This window comes from Sorghum bicolor, chromosome 5 (genome assembly GCF_000003195.3).
Source record: "Sorghum bicolor cultivar BTx623 chromosome 5, Sorghum_bicolor_NCBIv3, whole genome shotgun sequence".
Classification (NCBI taxonomy): domain Eukaryota; kingdom Viridiplantae; phylum Streptophyta; class Magnoliopsida; order Poales; family Poaceae; genus Sorghum; species Sorghum bicolor.
In genome coordinates, this window is record NC_012874.2 from 63956039 (window position 1) to 63975546 (window position 19508).

The 19508-nt window shown below is 42.6% G+C and overlaps 1 protein-coding gene across 1 annotated transcript; it reads left to right on the plus strand.

Annotated features, from left to right (window-relative positions):
* Positions 8316-9901, plus strand: LOC8062654 (bisdemethoxycurcumin synthase). The gene has a single exon (XM_002449699.2). The coding sequence runs from the start codon at positions 8451-8453 to the stop codon at positions 9663-9665; it is 1215 nt and encodes a 404-aa protein (XP_002449744.1). The 5' UTR covers positions 8316-8450; the 3' UTR covers positions 9666-9901.

Below are 19508 nucleotides of genomic sequence, written 5' to 3' on the forward strand. Positions count from 1 at the left end.
CGAGTTTCATGAAAATTGAAATGTTTTGGGGAGCGCGGGTCGCAAGCCTATGAAAATTTTGGCTAATTCAGCGGTAGGGAGGGAGACCCTATGTGCCAAATTATATGTCATTTTTTATTTCTATGCTATAAGTTTTACTCGATTTATAAAAGATATATCTAACATTTATATTTTTAAATAAATTTATTTTAAAAATAGATTTAAAGATTTTTTAATAATACTAATTATGTATCATAAATATTAATATTTTTTAATATATATTTTGTGAAATTTATTTCTTAGAAATGAAAACGATAAATATTTTGAGACAGAGGGAGTATTTCAAGATCGTTGTCATTTTTTTTGACGCCATTCTAAATTTTAATTTTAAAATGTAAAAATTTCAAATATTTTTTGGATAGTATATGATTTTCAAATGGAAGCCATCAATTACAAGTTTTTAAAACTCATACAGATGATCAGATCTACAATTTCTTTTGATTGTTGTCTTTGGTCAGTCTCAATGCATAGTTTCATGGCACAGTTACCAAAACTATAAACTAGGTAACCGGGTCATATGAGTTTCATGGGGATGAAACTCCTCTCTCATCTGATGAAACTCCTTCATTTAATGACCCTGCCAAGTTAGCAATTTTACTTATGTGGCACCCTATTTAATGTGCATGACACTCTCATGAAACATGCATTGAGACTAGGCTTAATTCGAGTTTGTTTAAACAATTTAAAATTTGAATTTTAAAATACGACAAGCTCTCATTCTCCACACTTGAGAAATAAAATGACCAAGAAAGATTAAAAAATATCCAAGTGGTGTAGTGGTAGTGGTGGCTTTGGTGTTACTATGGAAGAGGTGAGGTTACTATTACTAGTAGAAATCTCAATGGTTGCCCCATTTTTATTTTTTTGTCAACTATTTCACGCCATGTTAAATCTTACTTTTAAAATATGAAGCTTCAGATAGAATTTTATAATAGTAAATGATTTCAAATGGCTTTTTCTTGAGATTTTCCACACTAGTCTAAATTTGAATTCCAAAATATAAAAATTATATTAGAATTTCGGGAGAGTAAATGATTTTAAATGGAATAGTCGTCAACTATAAGTTTTTATAAGTTATGCATATCTAAAAAAACTCTTTTGGTTGTTTCTCCATCTAACTTCTTTGAACAATTTAATATTTAATTTCAAAATAAGAGAACTTTGAATAAAATTTTAGGATGGTAAATTATTTCAAATGGAAAAGTCGTCAACATCAAAATTGTAGAACTCGTCGATATTTAAAACTTTTGTTTTGGTCTTTTCTCCATACAACTTTATGTGAATATTTCAAAATTTTTATGTTCTGATAGCTCAAAGCATGTTTGCTATAACAAATAAAATAAAATACTAAATTTTTCATAATATGCAAGGGTCATGTGGTTATTAGGGTGTCGTTGTCCTCTTGGACTTAGAGGTGGTGGTCACCTTATTTTTATTTTTCATGTCAATTTTTCCATGCAACGCAATTTTGGTGGTCACCTTATTTTTATTATTCATGTCAATTTTTCCATGCAACGCAAAAATTAAATTTCAAAATTTTAAAACTTGAACTAATTTTTTGGGATAATAAATAATTTCAAATATATTTTCTTGCCATTTTTTCCACGACATGTTAAATTTGAATTTACATAAACACTTCAAATAGAATTTTGGGACATTAAATGATTTTTTAAATGGAAAAGTCATCAACAATAAAATTGTATAACTCATCGAGATCTACAACTTTTGTTTTGGTCATTTCTCTATTAAATTTTATTTGAACAATTGGAAATTTGAATTTTAAATATGAGAACTTCGAATGTATTTTGGGGGCACTAAATGATATTAAATGAAAAAGCCATTAACAAGAAAGTTGTAGAACTGCCCCACAGTTTGAGTTCAAAAGAAAGTTGTAGAACTCATTGAGATCTATAACTTTCTTTCGAGTCATTTTTCCATCTGATATTGTTTGAACAGTTTACAATTTAATCATGTCGTGATAACTCAAGCTATGGTTCCTATAACAAATAAAATAAAACACTAAATCTTTCATAAACATGTAAGTGGTTTAGTGGTTGTAGGTATATTGCCATCCACTTGGGGAGTGAGATGCAAGTTCAAATCTTAGTGGTTACCGAATTTTAAATATGAGAACTTCGAATGTATTTTTTTTCATAAAATGAAACACAAGATAGTGTGTAAACATGCAAGTGGTCCAGTGGTAGTGGGGGTCTTATTGACCTCTTGGGGCGTGAGATGCATGTTTAAATCTCGGCGTTTGTCCAAGTTTTATTTTTCTTTGCATTTGTTCACATTATGCTAAAGTTAATGTAACAATAAAACCAAACACTAGATATTACATAAAAATGCAAGTGGTCTGGTGGTAGTGGTTGTTACCTTGGTGATGAGGTTGTGGGTTCAAATCTTGGTGGTTGCCTCATTTTTTTCTTATTATTTTTCCAACACATGCTTAATAATTTGACAATAGTAAATGATTTAAAATAAAAAATTTGGTCTATTTTTATTTTTCATCATTTTTTTAGGTCATGCTAAAGTTTGACATAACAAATAAAATAAAAAACTAGATATTACATAAAAAGCAAGTGGTCTAGCGGTTATTGTGGTGTTGCTTTACCCTTGGTGGTTGAGGTAGCAAGTTGAAATCTTGGTAGTTGCCTTATTTTTATTTTTCTTATCATTTTTTCCATGGCACACTAAGGATTGGTATGTGAGATTTTTTCCACGGCACACTAAGGATTGGTATGTAAGATTTTTTCCAAGGCACGCTAAGGATTAGTGTGTGAGAACTTTGAACATATTCTGACGATAGTAAATAATTTAAAATAACATATTTTGGTCTATTTTTATTTTTCTTATTGATTTTTCACGTCATGGCAAAGTTTAACATAACAAATAAAATAAAAAGCTAGATATTACATAAACAAGCAATTGCTTTAGTGGTCATGAGGGTGTTGGTTTCCCCTTGGGAGTTGAGGTTGCAAGTTCAAATCTTGGTAGTTGCTTCATTTTTATTGTACTTATTATTTTTTCCATGACACACTTAAGATTAAGTATATGAGACTTTAGACATAATTTTATAATAGTAAATGATTTCAAATAAAAAAGTTCAACCCATTTTTATTTTTGTTATCATTTTTTCATGCCATGCTAAAGTTCAATATAGCAAATAAAATAAAAAACACCTAGCATTACAAGTGTTGCCCACAACGTTGTATTACAACAAGGACACTAGCCTATAGCAACACAAAAAAATCATGGCAAAAAGTAACATGATATATTGTGTCCATTTAGGATTATGGTTGCAATAAGTACCTAATTATTGCAACGTCGGAGAAGATTATTACAACCCCAAAAAGCCATGGCAATAGGATCATGCTATTGCATCCATTCAAAATTCTTGTTGCAATAACCAACTAGCAATTGCAACACTACTAACAACTATTGCAACTCAGAACAAGCATGGTAATAGTTACAAGCAAAAACAACCAAACTCAATATAGTTGCAATAACACCAAATAATTGCAATGAAAATCCATACTAATACAACTCCAAAGCACCATGGCAATAATGCCAACTAATTGCAACATAACTCCAAAATAGTTGCAATAGCACACACCTATTGCAATGACAAACCACACATATTGCAACACATTTAGTCCATTGCATTACAGGCACAGATTGCAACCATTTTACACAAAGGTTGTAATACAACCCCCCTATAGCAACCAAATTAGTGGTGTTGCAATCGTGTGGTGTGGCATTAGATGTGAATCCTTGTAGTGGATGATTGTAGCCATGTTATTCGGTCTTCTTGCAGTGGTATGAGCTCTACATTTTCAGGCCTTCCCCAGTGATCCAAGAACTGGGTAATAATCTATTGATTCATGTTATGGTCGATGTCTCTGATCCATGTTTGTTCTACCAACGCATTAGCCACCGAGCGGTTTTTTCGCTTGCTATGCCTAAAAAGCTCTAGGAATAACTCCACTAGGGCATCACCTTTGAGCCAACTAGAGTTCTAGAAGCACGCCCGACGTCGATTTCCCAACTCCACTCTAGTCGCAGAGTTAAAGAGACGTTGGTCTATATTGTGCACTTGGAGTTCTAGGCCCCTCCATGGCCGATCTTTGTCATCCCATTCAAACCAAAGCCATCGCAGCTACAGTGCTCTACTGAAGCATTCAAGGTCATTGACACCATTTGGAGTTGGTGTGCAAACTTTTATCCATGCACTTTGCACTTTCCACCTGTGAGCTGTCCATCCCCAGCCCAAAGGACGCCGAAGTTTGTCAAATTCCTTGAGGAACTTCTTTGGAGTCTTAATGACAGTAACCAGATACACTAGTAATGAACTAAGCATGCCCCTAACCTTTCTTCCTGCCACTGTGACCAATCTTCCTTGCTAGCGAGCCATCTTGGACTTCGTGCGAACTTGAATGTATTGAAGGTGCACCAGACGAGTTCTCCCTAGAGTGAGAGGCAACCCTAAGTATCAATAAGGCTGTAAGGGCCCAAATGAGGGAAAGGGGGGGGGGGGTTGAATAGGCCTTCCTCGTGCCAGGGTGTGAAACTCGGCAACAAACACTCATCATCAAAGTAAAACATGGAAGCAACAATAGCAACCAAACTTTAATTAGGATAGGTTCCATCGCAATGTTTCTGTTGAGCCACAAAGGATCACCATGACCAATAAACCAAGTTTATTACAGCAATCCAAAAGCATCATTTTCCAATATATTAGGTTCAAACAAAGCAAGATTACCTAATGCCACGCGTGATTATCCGATAATTGTCTCTTCATATATTTTCGTATATATATGCCAGTGCTACGGCCTGCCATGATTCTCAGAATAGTTTATTCTGTGTATATTGATACATATAGAACCAAATATGTGATTGCCACCCTTTCCTCCCTGGTAGTGCTTTAAAAATATACACCATACATATACTTGTATTGTATGTATATAAACCCGGCCGTGTGTATGCGGACACACAGGCGTATCGTCCAGTGTATTTTATACGAGAAGTTTTGCTTGAGCTGTGTAATTAACAGTTGCGTGAACGGATCAGACAATATCTCAATATCACAATTAAATAAACGCTTTACAAAAACTAAATATACATGTAGTGATCGAGCAGCAAGGCAGACATTATATTAATTGCAGGTGCGTTTGCCATTTGTTTTATGTGTACGAAAAGACAATTAAGCAAAACTGATCAAACAGAATCATGTGAAGAGATACACAACAGAGAAGTGAAAGAGAAAAAAGATACACTTGTGTTTACTAGTAATCACATGCGATTATATAATTTTATACAAACACACGCACGCACGTCGTTGTCCGCGCGGAACGCTGCGAACTGAACGAGACAAGCACGTCGTACACAACACTTGTAAAATTTCTATAAATAGAACGGACCTCCTCCTGCTTGTCCAAACCACGAAGACGCACACAACCCTCACGCGCAGATCGGCTGGTCAGCGGTCACGGCCGCATCACGCCTTACGCGCAGATCGTGCATGGATCCGTCGGACAAGTGGAGGATCGCGGTTCAAACTCTGTCATGCTGAGCCCTAGCCTGAAAGGCCAAACATCTATCGTCGGCTGGTCAGCGGTCATGGCAGTATCACGCCTCACGCAGAGGCCTTGTTTAGTTCAGCCCAAAATCCAAAAAGTTTTCAAGATTCCCTGTCACATCGAATATTGCGATATATGCATAAAACATTAAATGTAGACGAAAATAAAAACTAATCATACAGTTTGACTGTAAATCGCAAGATGAATTTTTTGACCCTAGTTAGTCTATAATTGGACAATATTTACAACAAACAAACGAAAGTGCTACAGTAGCGAAATCTAAAATTTTTTCACATCTAAACAAGGCCAGAGGCTGGAGGCGGAGCCGTGGAGCCATGGCGTCGAGTGGAGGCTAGATACTGTGAAAGGGTTTGCTATTTAAGATCTGGATAATATTGCACTTGCAAGAATAATCTTGGCATTGATTGTTTTTTGAAAGTAATGGCAGGAGCTCTGCCTTTCAATTAAGATAAGAAAAAGAGTTTACTTACAAGCAGCTCTCCAAAAGGGAGTTAGGACCCAAGGAGCAGCAGAACATAATTGATTTGCCGAGTGGTCGCCGTCTAAAAATGCTTATGAACTATCTATATTGTAATTTGACTTACTATATATGCTATTTAGTAATAATTGTATACCGGATTCTAAGCAATTTTTATGATAGTTTACTAAATCATTAAATATCCAAGAAGTAATCATGTAGTTAAGGATGAAAACAGTAGAAAACGGTCGAAAAACTCCTAAATTATTTTCTACTTTTACATTTGAAATGCGAAAACAAAAACAAAAAAGGTAAACTCGAAAACGAAAATGAACACGAACTTACAAAATATCAAGAATTCTAAAAACAAACCAATTCGAGCGGATTTATGTTGAACACGGTCGATATATAAAAACCATAGTTTTAAATATCCCGCTATAGCTGCCGCTATAGCCCGCTATAGCCTTTTAAGGCAGAGTGCCGCTATTTGTGTTCATGTACAATTTAGCCGCTATAATCCGCTATAGCCCGATTTAGCTCCGCTATTAGATGTTTTAGACATGAACCGCTAAACGTCTTAGCCCGCTATTTAAAACATTGATAAAAACTCAATACAGAATACCGACCCGTAATACCAAGTACATTACTAAGTACATGCACGATCAATTTCACGTGCATATAATAATTATAAAAAGTATATGATCTTTGGTCTTAGGAATTTAATACAATATGCCCACATATAAATACAAGTCTAGAACAAGCAATTAATACATGTCTTCTTCCTCTACAACGAGGGGGAAGGTCCTACCGGTGACGAGGTCTCTAGGATCAGCACCGAGCAATCCCCTACAAAATCTCTCTCTTACATCTAATATAACCCCCCGATTTTAGGTGCTTTTGAGTATAAAGATCATCTGCCGCTGGTCGTAGGGCCCCGATAGCCCAAACTAGGATAAAATGTGCGTCCTCTGTGTGATCTTTGTGTTTTGGAGTCCACCGGAGCCACCGGAAACACACACTAAATAACACCCATCGAACAACTATGCTTGCTGAAGTTCCATCCCCGCGACAGCCGCCATACGATGTTGTGCTTCAATTAAGATGAGCCATTCGCCTGCTGCCACAAGTGCAAGCACTTGTTCGACCTCACGCTCGTCAGCGACTATGATACCAGCAACATCGACGCCACCCTCATGAGATGATGATAGGCGCCCACATAACCCATTGTGTGAGTGGTTGGCACACCATGTTCTGGCAGGCGCCGTACTGCAGAAGTGAAAGGATCTAGTAAGGGCGCAAAGGTTGAACGTGCCAGAGTGTGAAACTCGGCAACAAACACTCATCATCAAAGTAAAATATGGAAACTACAACAGCAACCAACTTTAATTAGGATATATAGGTTCCATAGCATTGTTTCTGTTGAGCCACGAAGGATCACCATATGACCGATAAACCAAGTTTATTACAGCAACCAAAAGCATCATTTATCCAATAAATTAGGTTCAAACAAAGCAAGCAGATTACCTAATGCCACGCATTATCAGAAAATTGCCTCTTCATATTTTCGTATATGCCAGTGCTACGGCATGCTATATGATCCTCACAATAGTTTATTCTGTGTGTATTGATACATATAGAACCAGATATATGATTGCCACCCTTCCCTTCCCTTCCCTTCCCTCCCCTGGTAGTGCTTTAAAAATATACACCATATTCTTGCATTGTATGTATATAAACCCCCGGCCGTGTGTGTATGCGGATACACAGTCGTATCGTGCAGTGTATTTTAATTATACGAGAAGATTTGCTTGAGCTGTGTAATTAACAGTTGTGTGAATGGATCGGACATATCTCAATATCAAAGTTAAATAAACGCTTTACAAAAACTAAAAATACATGTAGTGAGCAGATCGAAGGGCAGACAATAATTGCAGGTGCGTTTGCCATTTGTTTTATGTGTACGAAGACAAGCAAAACAGATCAAGCAGAATCATCTGAAAAGATACACTACGTACAACAGAGAAGTGAAAGAAAAAAAATTAAAAGATACACTTGTGTTTACTAGCTAGTAATCACATGCGATTATATAATTTTATATAAACACACGCACGCACGTCGTTGTCCCTGGCGGAACACGCTGCGAACTGAACGAGACAAGCACGTCGTCGTACACAATACACTGTAATAACGTTTCTTCTATTCTATAAATAGGACGCAGGGTCCTCCTGCTTGTCCAAACCACGAAGACGCACGCAGCCAGCCATCCATACATCCCTAGCTAGGGCGCCCGGCCTCTAGCTAGCTAGCTAGCTGCTCTCGATCTGTCCCTTGATCAGCCACCACCAGTCCACCACATGGGGAGCGCACCGCCGGCGGCCACCGTCCAGGAGATGAGGCGTGCGCAGCGCGCGGATGGGCCGGCCGCCGTGCTCGCCATCGGCACGGCGAACCCTCCGAGCATCATGCCCCAGGACGATTACCCCGACTACTACTTCCGCGTCACCAACAGCGAGCACCTCACGGACCTCAAGGCCAAGCTCAGCCGGATCTGCAACCACAACAAGTCCGGCATCAGGCAGCGCTACCTGCACCTCAACGAGGAGCTGCTGGCCGCCAACCCGGGCTTCATCGACCCCAAGCGGCCGTCCCTGGACGAGCGCGTGGAGATGGCCTCCGCCGCCGTCCCGGAGCTGGCCGCGAAAGCCGCCGCCAAGGCCATCGCGGAGTGGGGCCGCCCGGCCACCGACATCACCCACCTCATCTTCAGCACCTACTCCGGCGCGCGTGCCCCGAGCGGCGACCGCCGCCTGGCCTCCCTCCTGGGCCTCCGCCCCACGGTGTCCCGCACCATCCTCAGCCTCCACGGCTGCTACGGCGGGGGGAGGGCGCTCCAGCTCGCCAAGGAGCTCGCCGAGAACAACCGCGGCGCGCGCGTCCTCGTCGCCTGCTCTGAGCTCACGCTCATCGCCTTCTACGGGCCCGAGGGAGGCTGCGTCGACAACATCATCGGCCAGACCTTGTTCGGTGACGGCGCCGGCGCCGTCATCGTCGGCGCCGACCCCGTCGGCGCCCCTGCCGAGCGCCCGCTGTTCGAGATGGTGTTCGCGTCGCAGACCACGATACCGGAGACCGAGGACGCCATCTCCATGCAGTACAGCAAATGCGGCATGGAGTACCACCTCTCCAGCCGGGTGCCCCGCGTGCTGGGGTCCAACGTCGAACGCTGCCTTGTTGACACGTTCCGCACGCTCGGCGTCAGCGTCGCATGGAACGACCTTTTCTGGGCGATCCATCCCGGCGGCCGTGCCATCCTGGACAACATCGAGGAAGTGCTCCGTCTGGAGGACGGGAAACTGGCGGCGAGTCGCCATGTGCTCAGCGAGTTTGGCAACATGAGTGGCACCACGGTGATCTTCGTGCTCGATGAGTTGCGCCGCCGTCGGGCAGCAGCGGCCAAGCAGGGAGGGCAAGCGCCGGAGTGGGGAGTGATGATGGCTTTTGGACCGGGAATCACAGTTGAGACCATGGTGCTCCACGCCCCAAGCAACCTGGAACTGGAGGGAAATTGACAATTCAAACATCGACCAAAAAGACTATAACTTCTATATACGGAATTAATACAAAGCATGATATAAACTATAAACCCGCCATAGAAGTTGCCCTAGTAAAATGAGCTCCTTGTGGCTAATTCATGGACCATAAGGCGGTGCGTAAAATTTGTTCCTTAATTGCAAGTGTGTTATATTGTATTTGTGCCTATATAATATGACATTAAAAAGAAAAAAAAATTATCGGTTCATCATCACTTTCTTCCCTAACTGTCCATTCGTCACTCCCACCTCTTTTTTTCATCCCTCAATCCGATTCCTCTTGAGCAAAACCTGCACTATAGAGCTTGCCCTAGCTAAAATAAGGTCAATATCTCTCAACAATGCCATCTCACATGGAGCACAACACAATCTCGTGCATGCTAGAACGAAGTCCATAAGCCACCAAAGAGGTGGCAATATCATAGTCAGGTATATAGAAGGTATAAGGTAGGACCGGCAGTAACCACTGTCATATTACTATTGGGTCTATCCTCGAACTAGTAGTGATCCTTATCCTATTACTGCCAGTTTGATCTCTTGAACCTAGAACCATCAGTAATAGACGAACCCCCATCACTACCAATTGCTCTTTGCTAAACCTATTTCAAGCAGTGATGATGGCTTAACCGCTATGAACAATTCTTCAAAAGTCAAAACACCCTGACAACAAACAACATGGCTGAATATATGTGATCACTATCCTCTAGCATGGAAGAACTCCCTCAGAACTTCATCAACAATAGCGAAATCAAGCACATTACCTAGCAAAGGCGCAATGGTTATGATGGCAAGGTCTTCATTCTTTGGCAATGCATTTCTTGATGCCACCATGCATACCGTCATCGGCATGTTGACAACATCTTCCTAGACCAGAGTCCATGGGATGAACAACCTAGGATCAACATGCTCATATGCCATGGCAGCAAGCGATCCACTGATGGCAAGAGAAAAGTTGCATTGTAGCTCAAGGTTGAGGTTTTCTTTCTCTGTAAGTGTAGTGGCCGCTCCCGGTGTTAGGAGGGGCAAGATGAAGAGGTGGCTAAGGACCAAGAAGCTAACTCAATATTTAGGGGGGATTAGACTACTCTTGGCCCACTAGAAGCTGAGACAACGTCTTGGCCCACGAGGCTCTTAAATCAGGCACAATTTTTAGATCGCCCCAACGAAGCAAAAGGGCCTTCGCTAGTTCCCCAAATGAACTAAACACAAGTGCGCAAAGGGCCTAGATCGGTCAAGATTCGAACCAATCTACATGAGGGGTGGCCATCGTCTTTGCTTTATTCATGTTTGTTAAATGTCTTCTCTTAATGGCAGCTCCAGGACATGATGTAGAGACATGGCCCGAGGAGCAACAAGCATAGCACCTCATAGGCTAACGACAAACATGCCCTGCATGTCTAGGTAGGAGGCATCTCAAGCATGGAAGAGAGAATTTCATGGCGTCACCGCCATTGTGGGGCTAAAGAGGACGAGGTCCAAGAGCAATATGCTCAGAGATAGATTTTCTTGGAAACATAATACAATGGAAAACAAAGGTTCTAGCAGTGGCCATGGATAGGACATGACCCAAGGGAGTTGTATTGGCCCCAAAAAGGGGTGGGTTAGCCACAAGTTTGAAAATAGCATCCACAAAAGAGTGGTTGCGTGATCATGAGGAGGAGGCATCATGCAAGAGCATCTTTCTTCTTCCAAGAAGAGTTTGAACTCAAGGCACCGGTCAGGGAAAGAAAATCTTCAACATGTCATACTTGAATGAAACCAGATGACGAATGATCAAGCCAACCTCCTTAGAGGTGATCGAGAACTTGAAAACATGATCACTAAGCAGAGAAACTTTGAAGGAGGCATTGCTCCCAATGGTTGCCTGAAGGATTGAGCCAACCAAAAACGTTGAAAAACTTAAACATGCAACAACCAAAAGCGATGACTAGGTGGTAGGAGTAGGTAATAGAGAAGGACATCGGGAGCCCCAGGGGCCCTAAGCTTGTCCTGGGACCTTAAGCCGGTGATGAAGGAGAGGCTAGGGAGCTCCATCAACCAGAGAGAGAGAGAGAAGGGGAGGGAAACAGAGAGCTTACTTTGTATAACCATTGGTGCCCATCACTGATGGTAGATTAGCATTGGCAAAGGCCGGGGGGGCCAACGGCAGGGGAGCACCCACACACCTTACCAAATGACATATCTTGTGGTTCAGATGGGTTCAACAATGAATTTCTAAAGAAATGTTGGCCAATCATCAAGCAAGTCTTCTAGCTTGTCCTGGAACCTTAAGCTGGTGATGAAGGAGAGGCTAGGGAGCTCCATCAACCAGAGAGAGAAGGGGAGGGAAACAAAGAGCTTACTTTGTAGAACCATTGGTGCCCATCAGTGATGGTAGATTAGCATCAGCAAAGGCCAGGGGGCCAACGGTAGGGGAGCACCCACACACCTTACCAAATGACATATCTTGTGGTCCAGATGAGTTCAATAATGAATTTTTGAAGAATTGTTGGCCAATCATCAAGCAAGTCTTCTATGATCTTTGTAGTGTTTTTTTTGAAAACTCTATATGCCTCAAAGCATTAATTCCTCTTATCACCCTCATTCCTAAGATTGATGGAGCTAATGTCCTTACACCGACACGTGGCATGTGCGCAAGGAAGCACTACATGTAGTCATCGATGGTGCCGGACTTCTGCACAGATGCCAATTCTCCCATCGGATTGTGTCGGGATGGGGGGCCGAAGCACTCATTGACGCAATAGGCAAAATATGCCATATTGATCAGACTAAAAGAGGCATACCAGACTTGCTTGTTGTTCAGGTAGCCAAGAAAAACACAATGTTTGGATCTAAACTGAAGCTTCTTGGAATTATAAGGTCTAAGATTTGGCCACACAGCACACCAAACACCCGTAAGAAAGCATAATCTGGAATTTTTTGAAAGAGGCACCCATAGGGTGTTTGGTGGTCAATTACTTTGGACGCGAGTCGCTTGATCAGAAACGTTGCAGTCAAGAATGCCTCATCCTAAAATTTTAGAGGCATAGATGTGTGAGCAAGAAGAGATAGACCCATCTCAACTATGTGCCTTTGTTTCCGTTCCGCTGCAACGTTTTGTTGGTGGGCATGGGGACATGAAACCAAGTGAGCAATCCCTGTGCATGAGAAAAAGGAGTTCAAGGCTTTGTACTCTCCACCCCAGTCAGACTAGACAACATGGATTTTTGAGTTAAGTTGACATTCAACCATGTTTTGGAACTCATTAAAATGGCAGAAAAATATGATTTATGACATAACAAATAGATCTAAGTGTACTTGCTATAGTCATCGATAAAGCTTACATAGTAATCGTGCCGGCCAACAGATGTTGGTGCCGGTCCCCATACATTGGAGAAGACAAGTTCAAAAAGACTCGATGACAAACTAGTAGACTTGGGATAAGGTAACTGGTGGCTCTTGCCATGCTAACATGCATCACATATCATTTTATTCTCTTGATCCCTAACAAATGAGAGTTTATGATGATTAAGAACTTCCTGAACGACAGGTGTAGCAGCATGTCCTAGACGATGGTGCCACAGGGAGATGCTTGGTTTGAACACACCAAGCACTTGTTTATTGGATGAAAGTTTCAAGGGCTAGAGATCATTCTCACATTGGCCGCTATGAAGCGTCCTTCTTGTGACCTGTTCCTTGACAAGAAAATGATTTGGATGAAACTCAACAAAGGCATTGTTATCATAGATTAGGCGACTGACAGAAACTAAGCTTTTGTTGGCATGAGGAACGTGAAGAATATTATTTGGATGTATCTTACTGGTTTGGGAATGCAAAGCAGTATGACCAACGTGATTGATTCTCATACTTGCTCCACTTGTGGTGTGGACTTGATCGCCTCTAACGTACTTGTCATGAATGTTGAGTTTCTCCAATTCACCAGTCACATGATCTATAGCCCCTAAATCCATGTACCAATTGGTGTCAACTCCATAGGAGTTTGTGGTCGTAGATGACAAAATCTTTGTGGTGGCCTAGTGAAGTTTGCGTCAAAATGCTTGAAGCACCTGACGATGATGTGACCTTCTTTACCGCATAGCTGACAGAAGACGCCGGAGAGGAAGTTGATGTTGCCAGAGCGACCGCCACTGCCACAGCCACCCCTTCCTCCACGGGTGAAGCCTCCATGATTTCCGCGGCCTCCTCCTCGTGACTGATTGCCATATCCTCCTTTTGTAGCAAGGTTTGCTAATGACTATTGACCACCACCGCCATGAATTTCCATCTGCTGTTCAAAGCTCACTAGCTGGGTATACAGTTCCCCAAGTGAGATTCGTTTGACGCCCAGGCCACCGAGGATGTAGGATACCAACTTCTCGTCCTCTAACTTCTTCCCTACCGATGCCATCTCATCGGCTAGGGTCTTCACCTTATGGAAATACTAGCTGATCGTCGACGTGCCTTTGGAGACCACCGTTAGCACCATCCTTGTACTGATAATGCGTGTGCGAGACTGCGATGCAAACATGTCCTCAATGACCATCCACACCTCCCATGTAGACGTCACCATGGTGGGAATCCGCCTAGAGATCTCCTTATAGAGATCCAAGAAGAAAAATTAGGACCGACTGATCCTTAGCAACCTAGGAGTCATAGTTAGGGTTCAGCTTCGCCTCCTCCATGCTAGTGGCATCGACCTCCACCTTGAGAAAAGGTTCTAGAGGCACCATGGTGGATTCAATGAAGGATGCCACCTGAGCACCGCGGAGCGCTGACATGACTTGGAGCTTCCATATGGGATAGTTGTTGCGGGCTAATTTCTCAGTCACGGTGAAGGCGAAGAAGGGGGCGAAAGATGCGTTGGACGACGAGGCTAGACGAGGGAACGCCATGGATTTTCCTCCATTAGGAGTTTAGGCTCTGAATACCATGTAAAATATATTGGAACGAGATACCTCATCTGGTACTTGGTACATGTTAATATAGTACCCTTAGGCTTGTACAACAAGTTGATTACAAGAGATATACAGATCAGTAACAAACATGAGATCTCGCTAACAACCGTGATCTCCTAACCACCATAACTATGGTGATTGAAAGCCCTAGTTTGGTTTTGGATAATTGATGAAACCCTAGTACTAACCTCTATACTAAGTGTGTGTGGACTTAATGAGGTTGGTACATGCCAAGTGATGGAGCAAGTGATGATCATGGTGATGAAGGTGATGACCACAAGATGATCAAGTGCTCAACTTGGAAAAGAAGAAAGAGAAAAACAAAACCCTATGGAGATCAAGGCAAAGGTATTGCTTAGGGTTTTGGTTTTGGTGATCAAGACACCATAGAGGGTGTGATCACATTTAGGATAGATAGCCGTACTATAAAGAGGGGAATTCTTTGGCTAAGCGGTTATAAGTGCCACTAGGTGTCATTGTTCATGAGCATGCATTTAGATCCTAGTGAGCTAACTTAACTCCTTCAAAGAAAATGATTGTGAAAATGCTAACACACGTGCACATGTTGGTTTACACATTGTGGTGTTGGCACACTTTGAGAAGGAGGTGGAGTTTGAAAGGTAGAGAGAGGATGGGTTCGGACGATAGGCACCGGACACAGGCCTGTGCGTCCGGTGGTCCGTGTCCTGTGTGAGGAGGTATTGCAAACCTCTCTGCGCTTGAGTCCGGTGAGCACCGGACGCTCAGGGTGCGTCCGGTGGCTCGCGTCCGGTGACCCTGCAAGTTTGCAGAGCTCTCTGCGCACGGGTCCGGTGTGCACCGGACACGTCCGGTGGAAACTTGCTCAGTGTCCGGTGCACTGCAGGTTACCGTTAGACTCTGACACGCGGCTGACGTTGGAGCACCGGACGCTGGTGTTGAGCGTCTGGTGCCCCTTTAAGAGCGTCCGGTGACCCCATTTTTCGCCCAGTGAAAGAGCCAACGGCTCTATTTGTTTAAGGGGCTATAAATACGTGTTTGGCCGGCTTAGGGCACACTCCCTTGGCATTCTAACATACTTGACATCCTTGTGAGCCTAAGCAAACACCTCCCACTCATCTCCTTCATAGATTATACATCTTTGTGAGATTAGGAGTGATTCCAAGTGCATTTGCTTGAGTGATTGCATCTAGTGGCACTTGGGGATCGTTCTAGCTACGGTTTTCTTGTTACTCTTGGTGGTTGCCGCCACCTAGACGGCTTGGAGCAGCGGAGGAGGATTGGCACGAGTTGGTGATTGTTCGTGGCCATCTCTCGGTGATTGTGAGGGGTCTTGTACCTTCCCCGACGGAGAGCCGAAAGGTAACTCTAGTAGATTGCTCGTGTCATTGAGTTACCTCACTTGTGGGTAGGTTCTTGTGGTGTCTTAGTGAGGACGAGGTTCGTGCTACACCTCTTAGCCACCGAACCACCAAGTGTTGGTCGACACAACGGGGACGTAGCGTGCCGGCAAGCACGTGAACCTCGGGAGAAAAATTGTGTGTCTCTATTGTGATTGTTCATTGGATTTCTCCCGGTGTTTGGACTTCGTATTATTTATTGGTTCATCCCCTCTTCGCGGCGGTATAAAGTTCAAATCATCTCTTTTACATTCCCGCAAACTAGAGTAGCTTACTTACTTGTATAGAAACTTTAGGTATCTTTCTAGTGTAAGTAGTGACATAGCTCTTGTGTGCCTAGTAATTATATCAACTAGAATTGTTGGATAGGTGGCTTGCAAACACCCCGTTAGAGCTAGAGCAAAAAGCTTTGCTTTGTTATTTACTAACCTCTTGCTCTAGTGAGTTTGTAGAATTTTTAAATAGGCTATTCACCCCCCCTCTAGCCATATTAGGACCTTTCAGGTGACTCAACTAACTCTATCTTCTAACACTCCTCCTCAATCTCAACCTCCTACAAGGTTTAGATTGAACCTAAACTGTTTCATCTTGGCAGTGCTGATCGGTTTAGTGAAACCATCCGCTACTTGGTCATTTGAACTTATGAACCGAATGTCTAACAGCTTTTGTGCCACCCTTTCTCTGAGAAAATGGAAAACTATATCAATGTGCTTAGTCCTTGCATTAAACACTGGATTCTACGATAAATATGTAGCCCCAATGTTGTTGCACCATAACCTTGCTACTTTTGAATGTGGAATTTTTAACTTAGTAAGCAACTTCTGAACCCACATAACTTCTGAAGTGGCATTAGCTAATGCTTTATACTCAACCTCTATGCTTGACCTAGAGACTGTCAACTATTTTCTAGCACTCCACAAAACTAAATTAGGATCCAAAAACACCACAAAACCCCTTGTTGATCTTCTATCATCAGTACAACCTGCCCCATCTACATCACTGAATGCACTAACCACCATATAGGAGGACTTCTTAAAACATAGCCCCAGTGAGATAGTACCCTGCACATATCTCAGGATCCTCTTGACTGCACTCCGATGAACTATGCTTGGTGCATGCAGATACTGACACACCTGGTTAACTGCATAAGAAAGATCAGGTCGAGTGAGAGTCAAGTATTGTAAAGCACCGACAACACTCCTATAGTTTAATGCAGCTTCAAGGCCGAGAGGAGAACCATCATTCACACTTAGCTTTTCTGATACATACAAAGGTGTATCAATCGCTTTACTCTTATTCATCCCTATTCTCTTTAGTACATCTGCTGCATACCGCTGCTGTGACACAACTAGGCCTTACTCTGTCCTCTTCACCTCCATCTCGAGGAAGTAATGAAGATCTCCCAGATCTTTGAGTGCAAATTCCTTCTCTAGATCCTTTAGTAGAGCTGATGTTGCTTCATGGGATGAGCTTGCAACTATTATGTCATCTACATAAACCAGAACAAACATGACTATGTGTCCTTTGTTGTAGTAGAATAGCGACATATCAGCTTTAGAAGGTGTGAAGCCCAACTGAACAAACTTACTACAAAGTCATGCATACCATGCTCGTTGTGCTTGTTTGAGCCCATAAAGAGCTTTATCAAGCCTACAAACAAACTCAGGCCTGTTCTTATCTCTGTATCCAGGTGGTTGATGCATATATACCTCCTCCTCAAGCACACCGTGGAGGAACACATTCTAAACATCAAGCTATCATAGGGACCAACCCCTTGGCACAACCACTGAAAGGATGAGCCGAATAGTGCCAGCCTTCACCACAGGACTAAAGGTGTCTTCATAGTCAAGCCCATACCTTTGCTTGTAGCCCTTGGCAACCAAACAAGCTTTATATCGATCAATTGTGCCATCAGCATGTCACTTGATCTTATATACCCACTTGCAACCGATCACATTTTTACCTTATGGAGGCAGTACGAAACGCTAGGTTTGATTTTTCATCAACGCAAAATACTCACTGTCCATGGTAGAAACCCAATTTTGATCAGCAAATGCCTCATTAACAGAAGCTGGTTCTCCTGGTTCAACACCACTTGCCATACACCATCAAACTGTGCCATCTGAGTGCACCTTCCGTTTTGTGATGCCATGCTGTAGACGTTTGGAGGGCCAGAGATGTTTTGGTGATGGAGCTGTCATAGGAGCCTCAACAAAGGTAGCATGTATCTCCTCCATAGAGGATCCACCAAGGTGATCTTCGTCTGGGAACCTGTCGTGGGATCAGTCTATGGTAGCCTAGAAGCGGATTCGTCAGAGGTGGCTTCAGGCGACGGTGTAGAGGATCTCGGGCTTGGGACAGTGGATGATGCCTATATAGGATCACTGACCTCCACTTCAATCGCTGATCCTAAAGACGATCCCTGTCATGGCATAGACGACGCTAGGGGAAAGTTCCCACCTGAATCACCTCTGGGACTCGCGTCGCTGGTCTCTAGGCTTCCCAAACACATGAGATCATGAGAGTTTGACACTGTTTCTTCATTATTTTCTTCCAAACTTGATCCTGCAGTATCAGATGCAATCAAGGTACTAGACGCCCCGTTAGTAGGATGAGAATTGTCATTCTTATCTACTAAAATTGCATTCCCAAACTCACTAAATGTTGGTGCAAGACCAGGAGAAAGAAGAGCAATTTTATCTCAAAGGCGAGAACCGACATTGGGATGAACCGACATAGTGAAACCATCCGCTACTTGGTTATTTGAACTTATGAACCAAATGTCTAACAGCTTTTGTGCCACCCTTTCTCTGACAAAATGGAAAACTATATCAATGTGCTTAGTCCTTGCATGAAACACTGGATTCTACGATAAATACGTAGCCCCAATGTTGTTGCACCATAACCTTTCTACTTTTGAATGTGGAATTTTTAACTTAGTAAGCAACTTCTGAACCCACATAACTTCTACAGTGACATTAGCCAATGCTTTATACTCAGCCTCTATGCTTGACCTAGAGTCTGTCAACTGTTTTCTGGCACTCCACGAAACTAAATTAGGATCCAAAAACACCGCAAAACCCCATGTTGATCTTCTATCATCAGTACAACCTACCCAATCTGCATCGGTGAATGCACTGACCACCATACACGAGGACTTCTTAAAACACAGCCCCAGTGAGATCGGCAGTGATGGGGGGATTCGTCTATTACTGATGGTTCTCGGTTCAAGAGATCATGTAAAATATACTGGAACGAGATACCTCATCTGGTACTCGGTACATGTTAATATAGTGCCCTTAGACTTGTACAACAAGTTGATTACAAGAGATATACAGATCACTAACAAACATGAGATCTCGCTAACAACCGTGATCACTAACAAACATGAGATATTGACCTTATTTTAGCTAGGGCAAGCTCTATAGTGCAGGTTTTGCTCAAGAGGAATCGGATTGAGGGATGAAAAAAAGAGGTGGGAGTGACGAATGGACAGTTAGGGAAGAAAG

What these genes read in the sequence shown, in the direction of transcription:
- LOC8062654 (XM_002449699.2), top strand. Translation starts at nt 8,451, where the DNA reads ATGGGGAGCGCACCGCCGGCGGCCACCGTCCAGGAGATGAGGCGTGCG.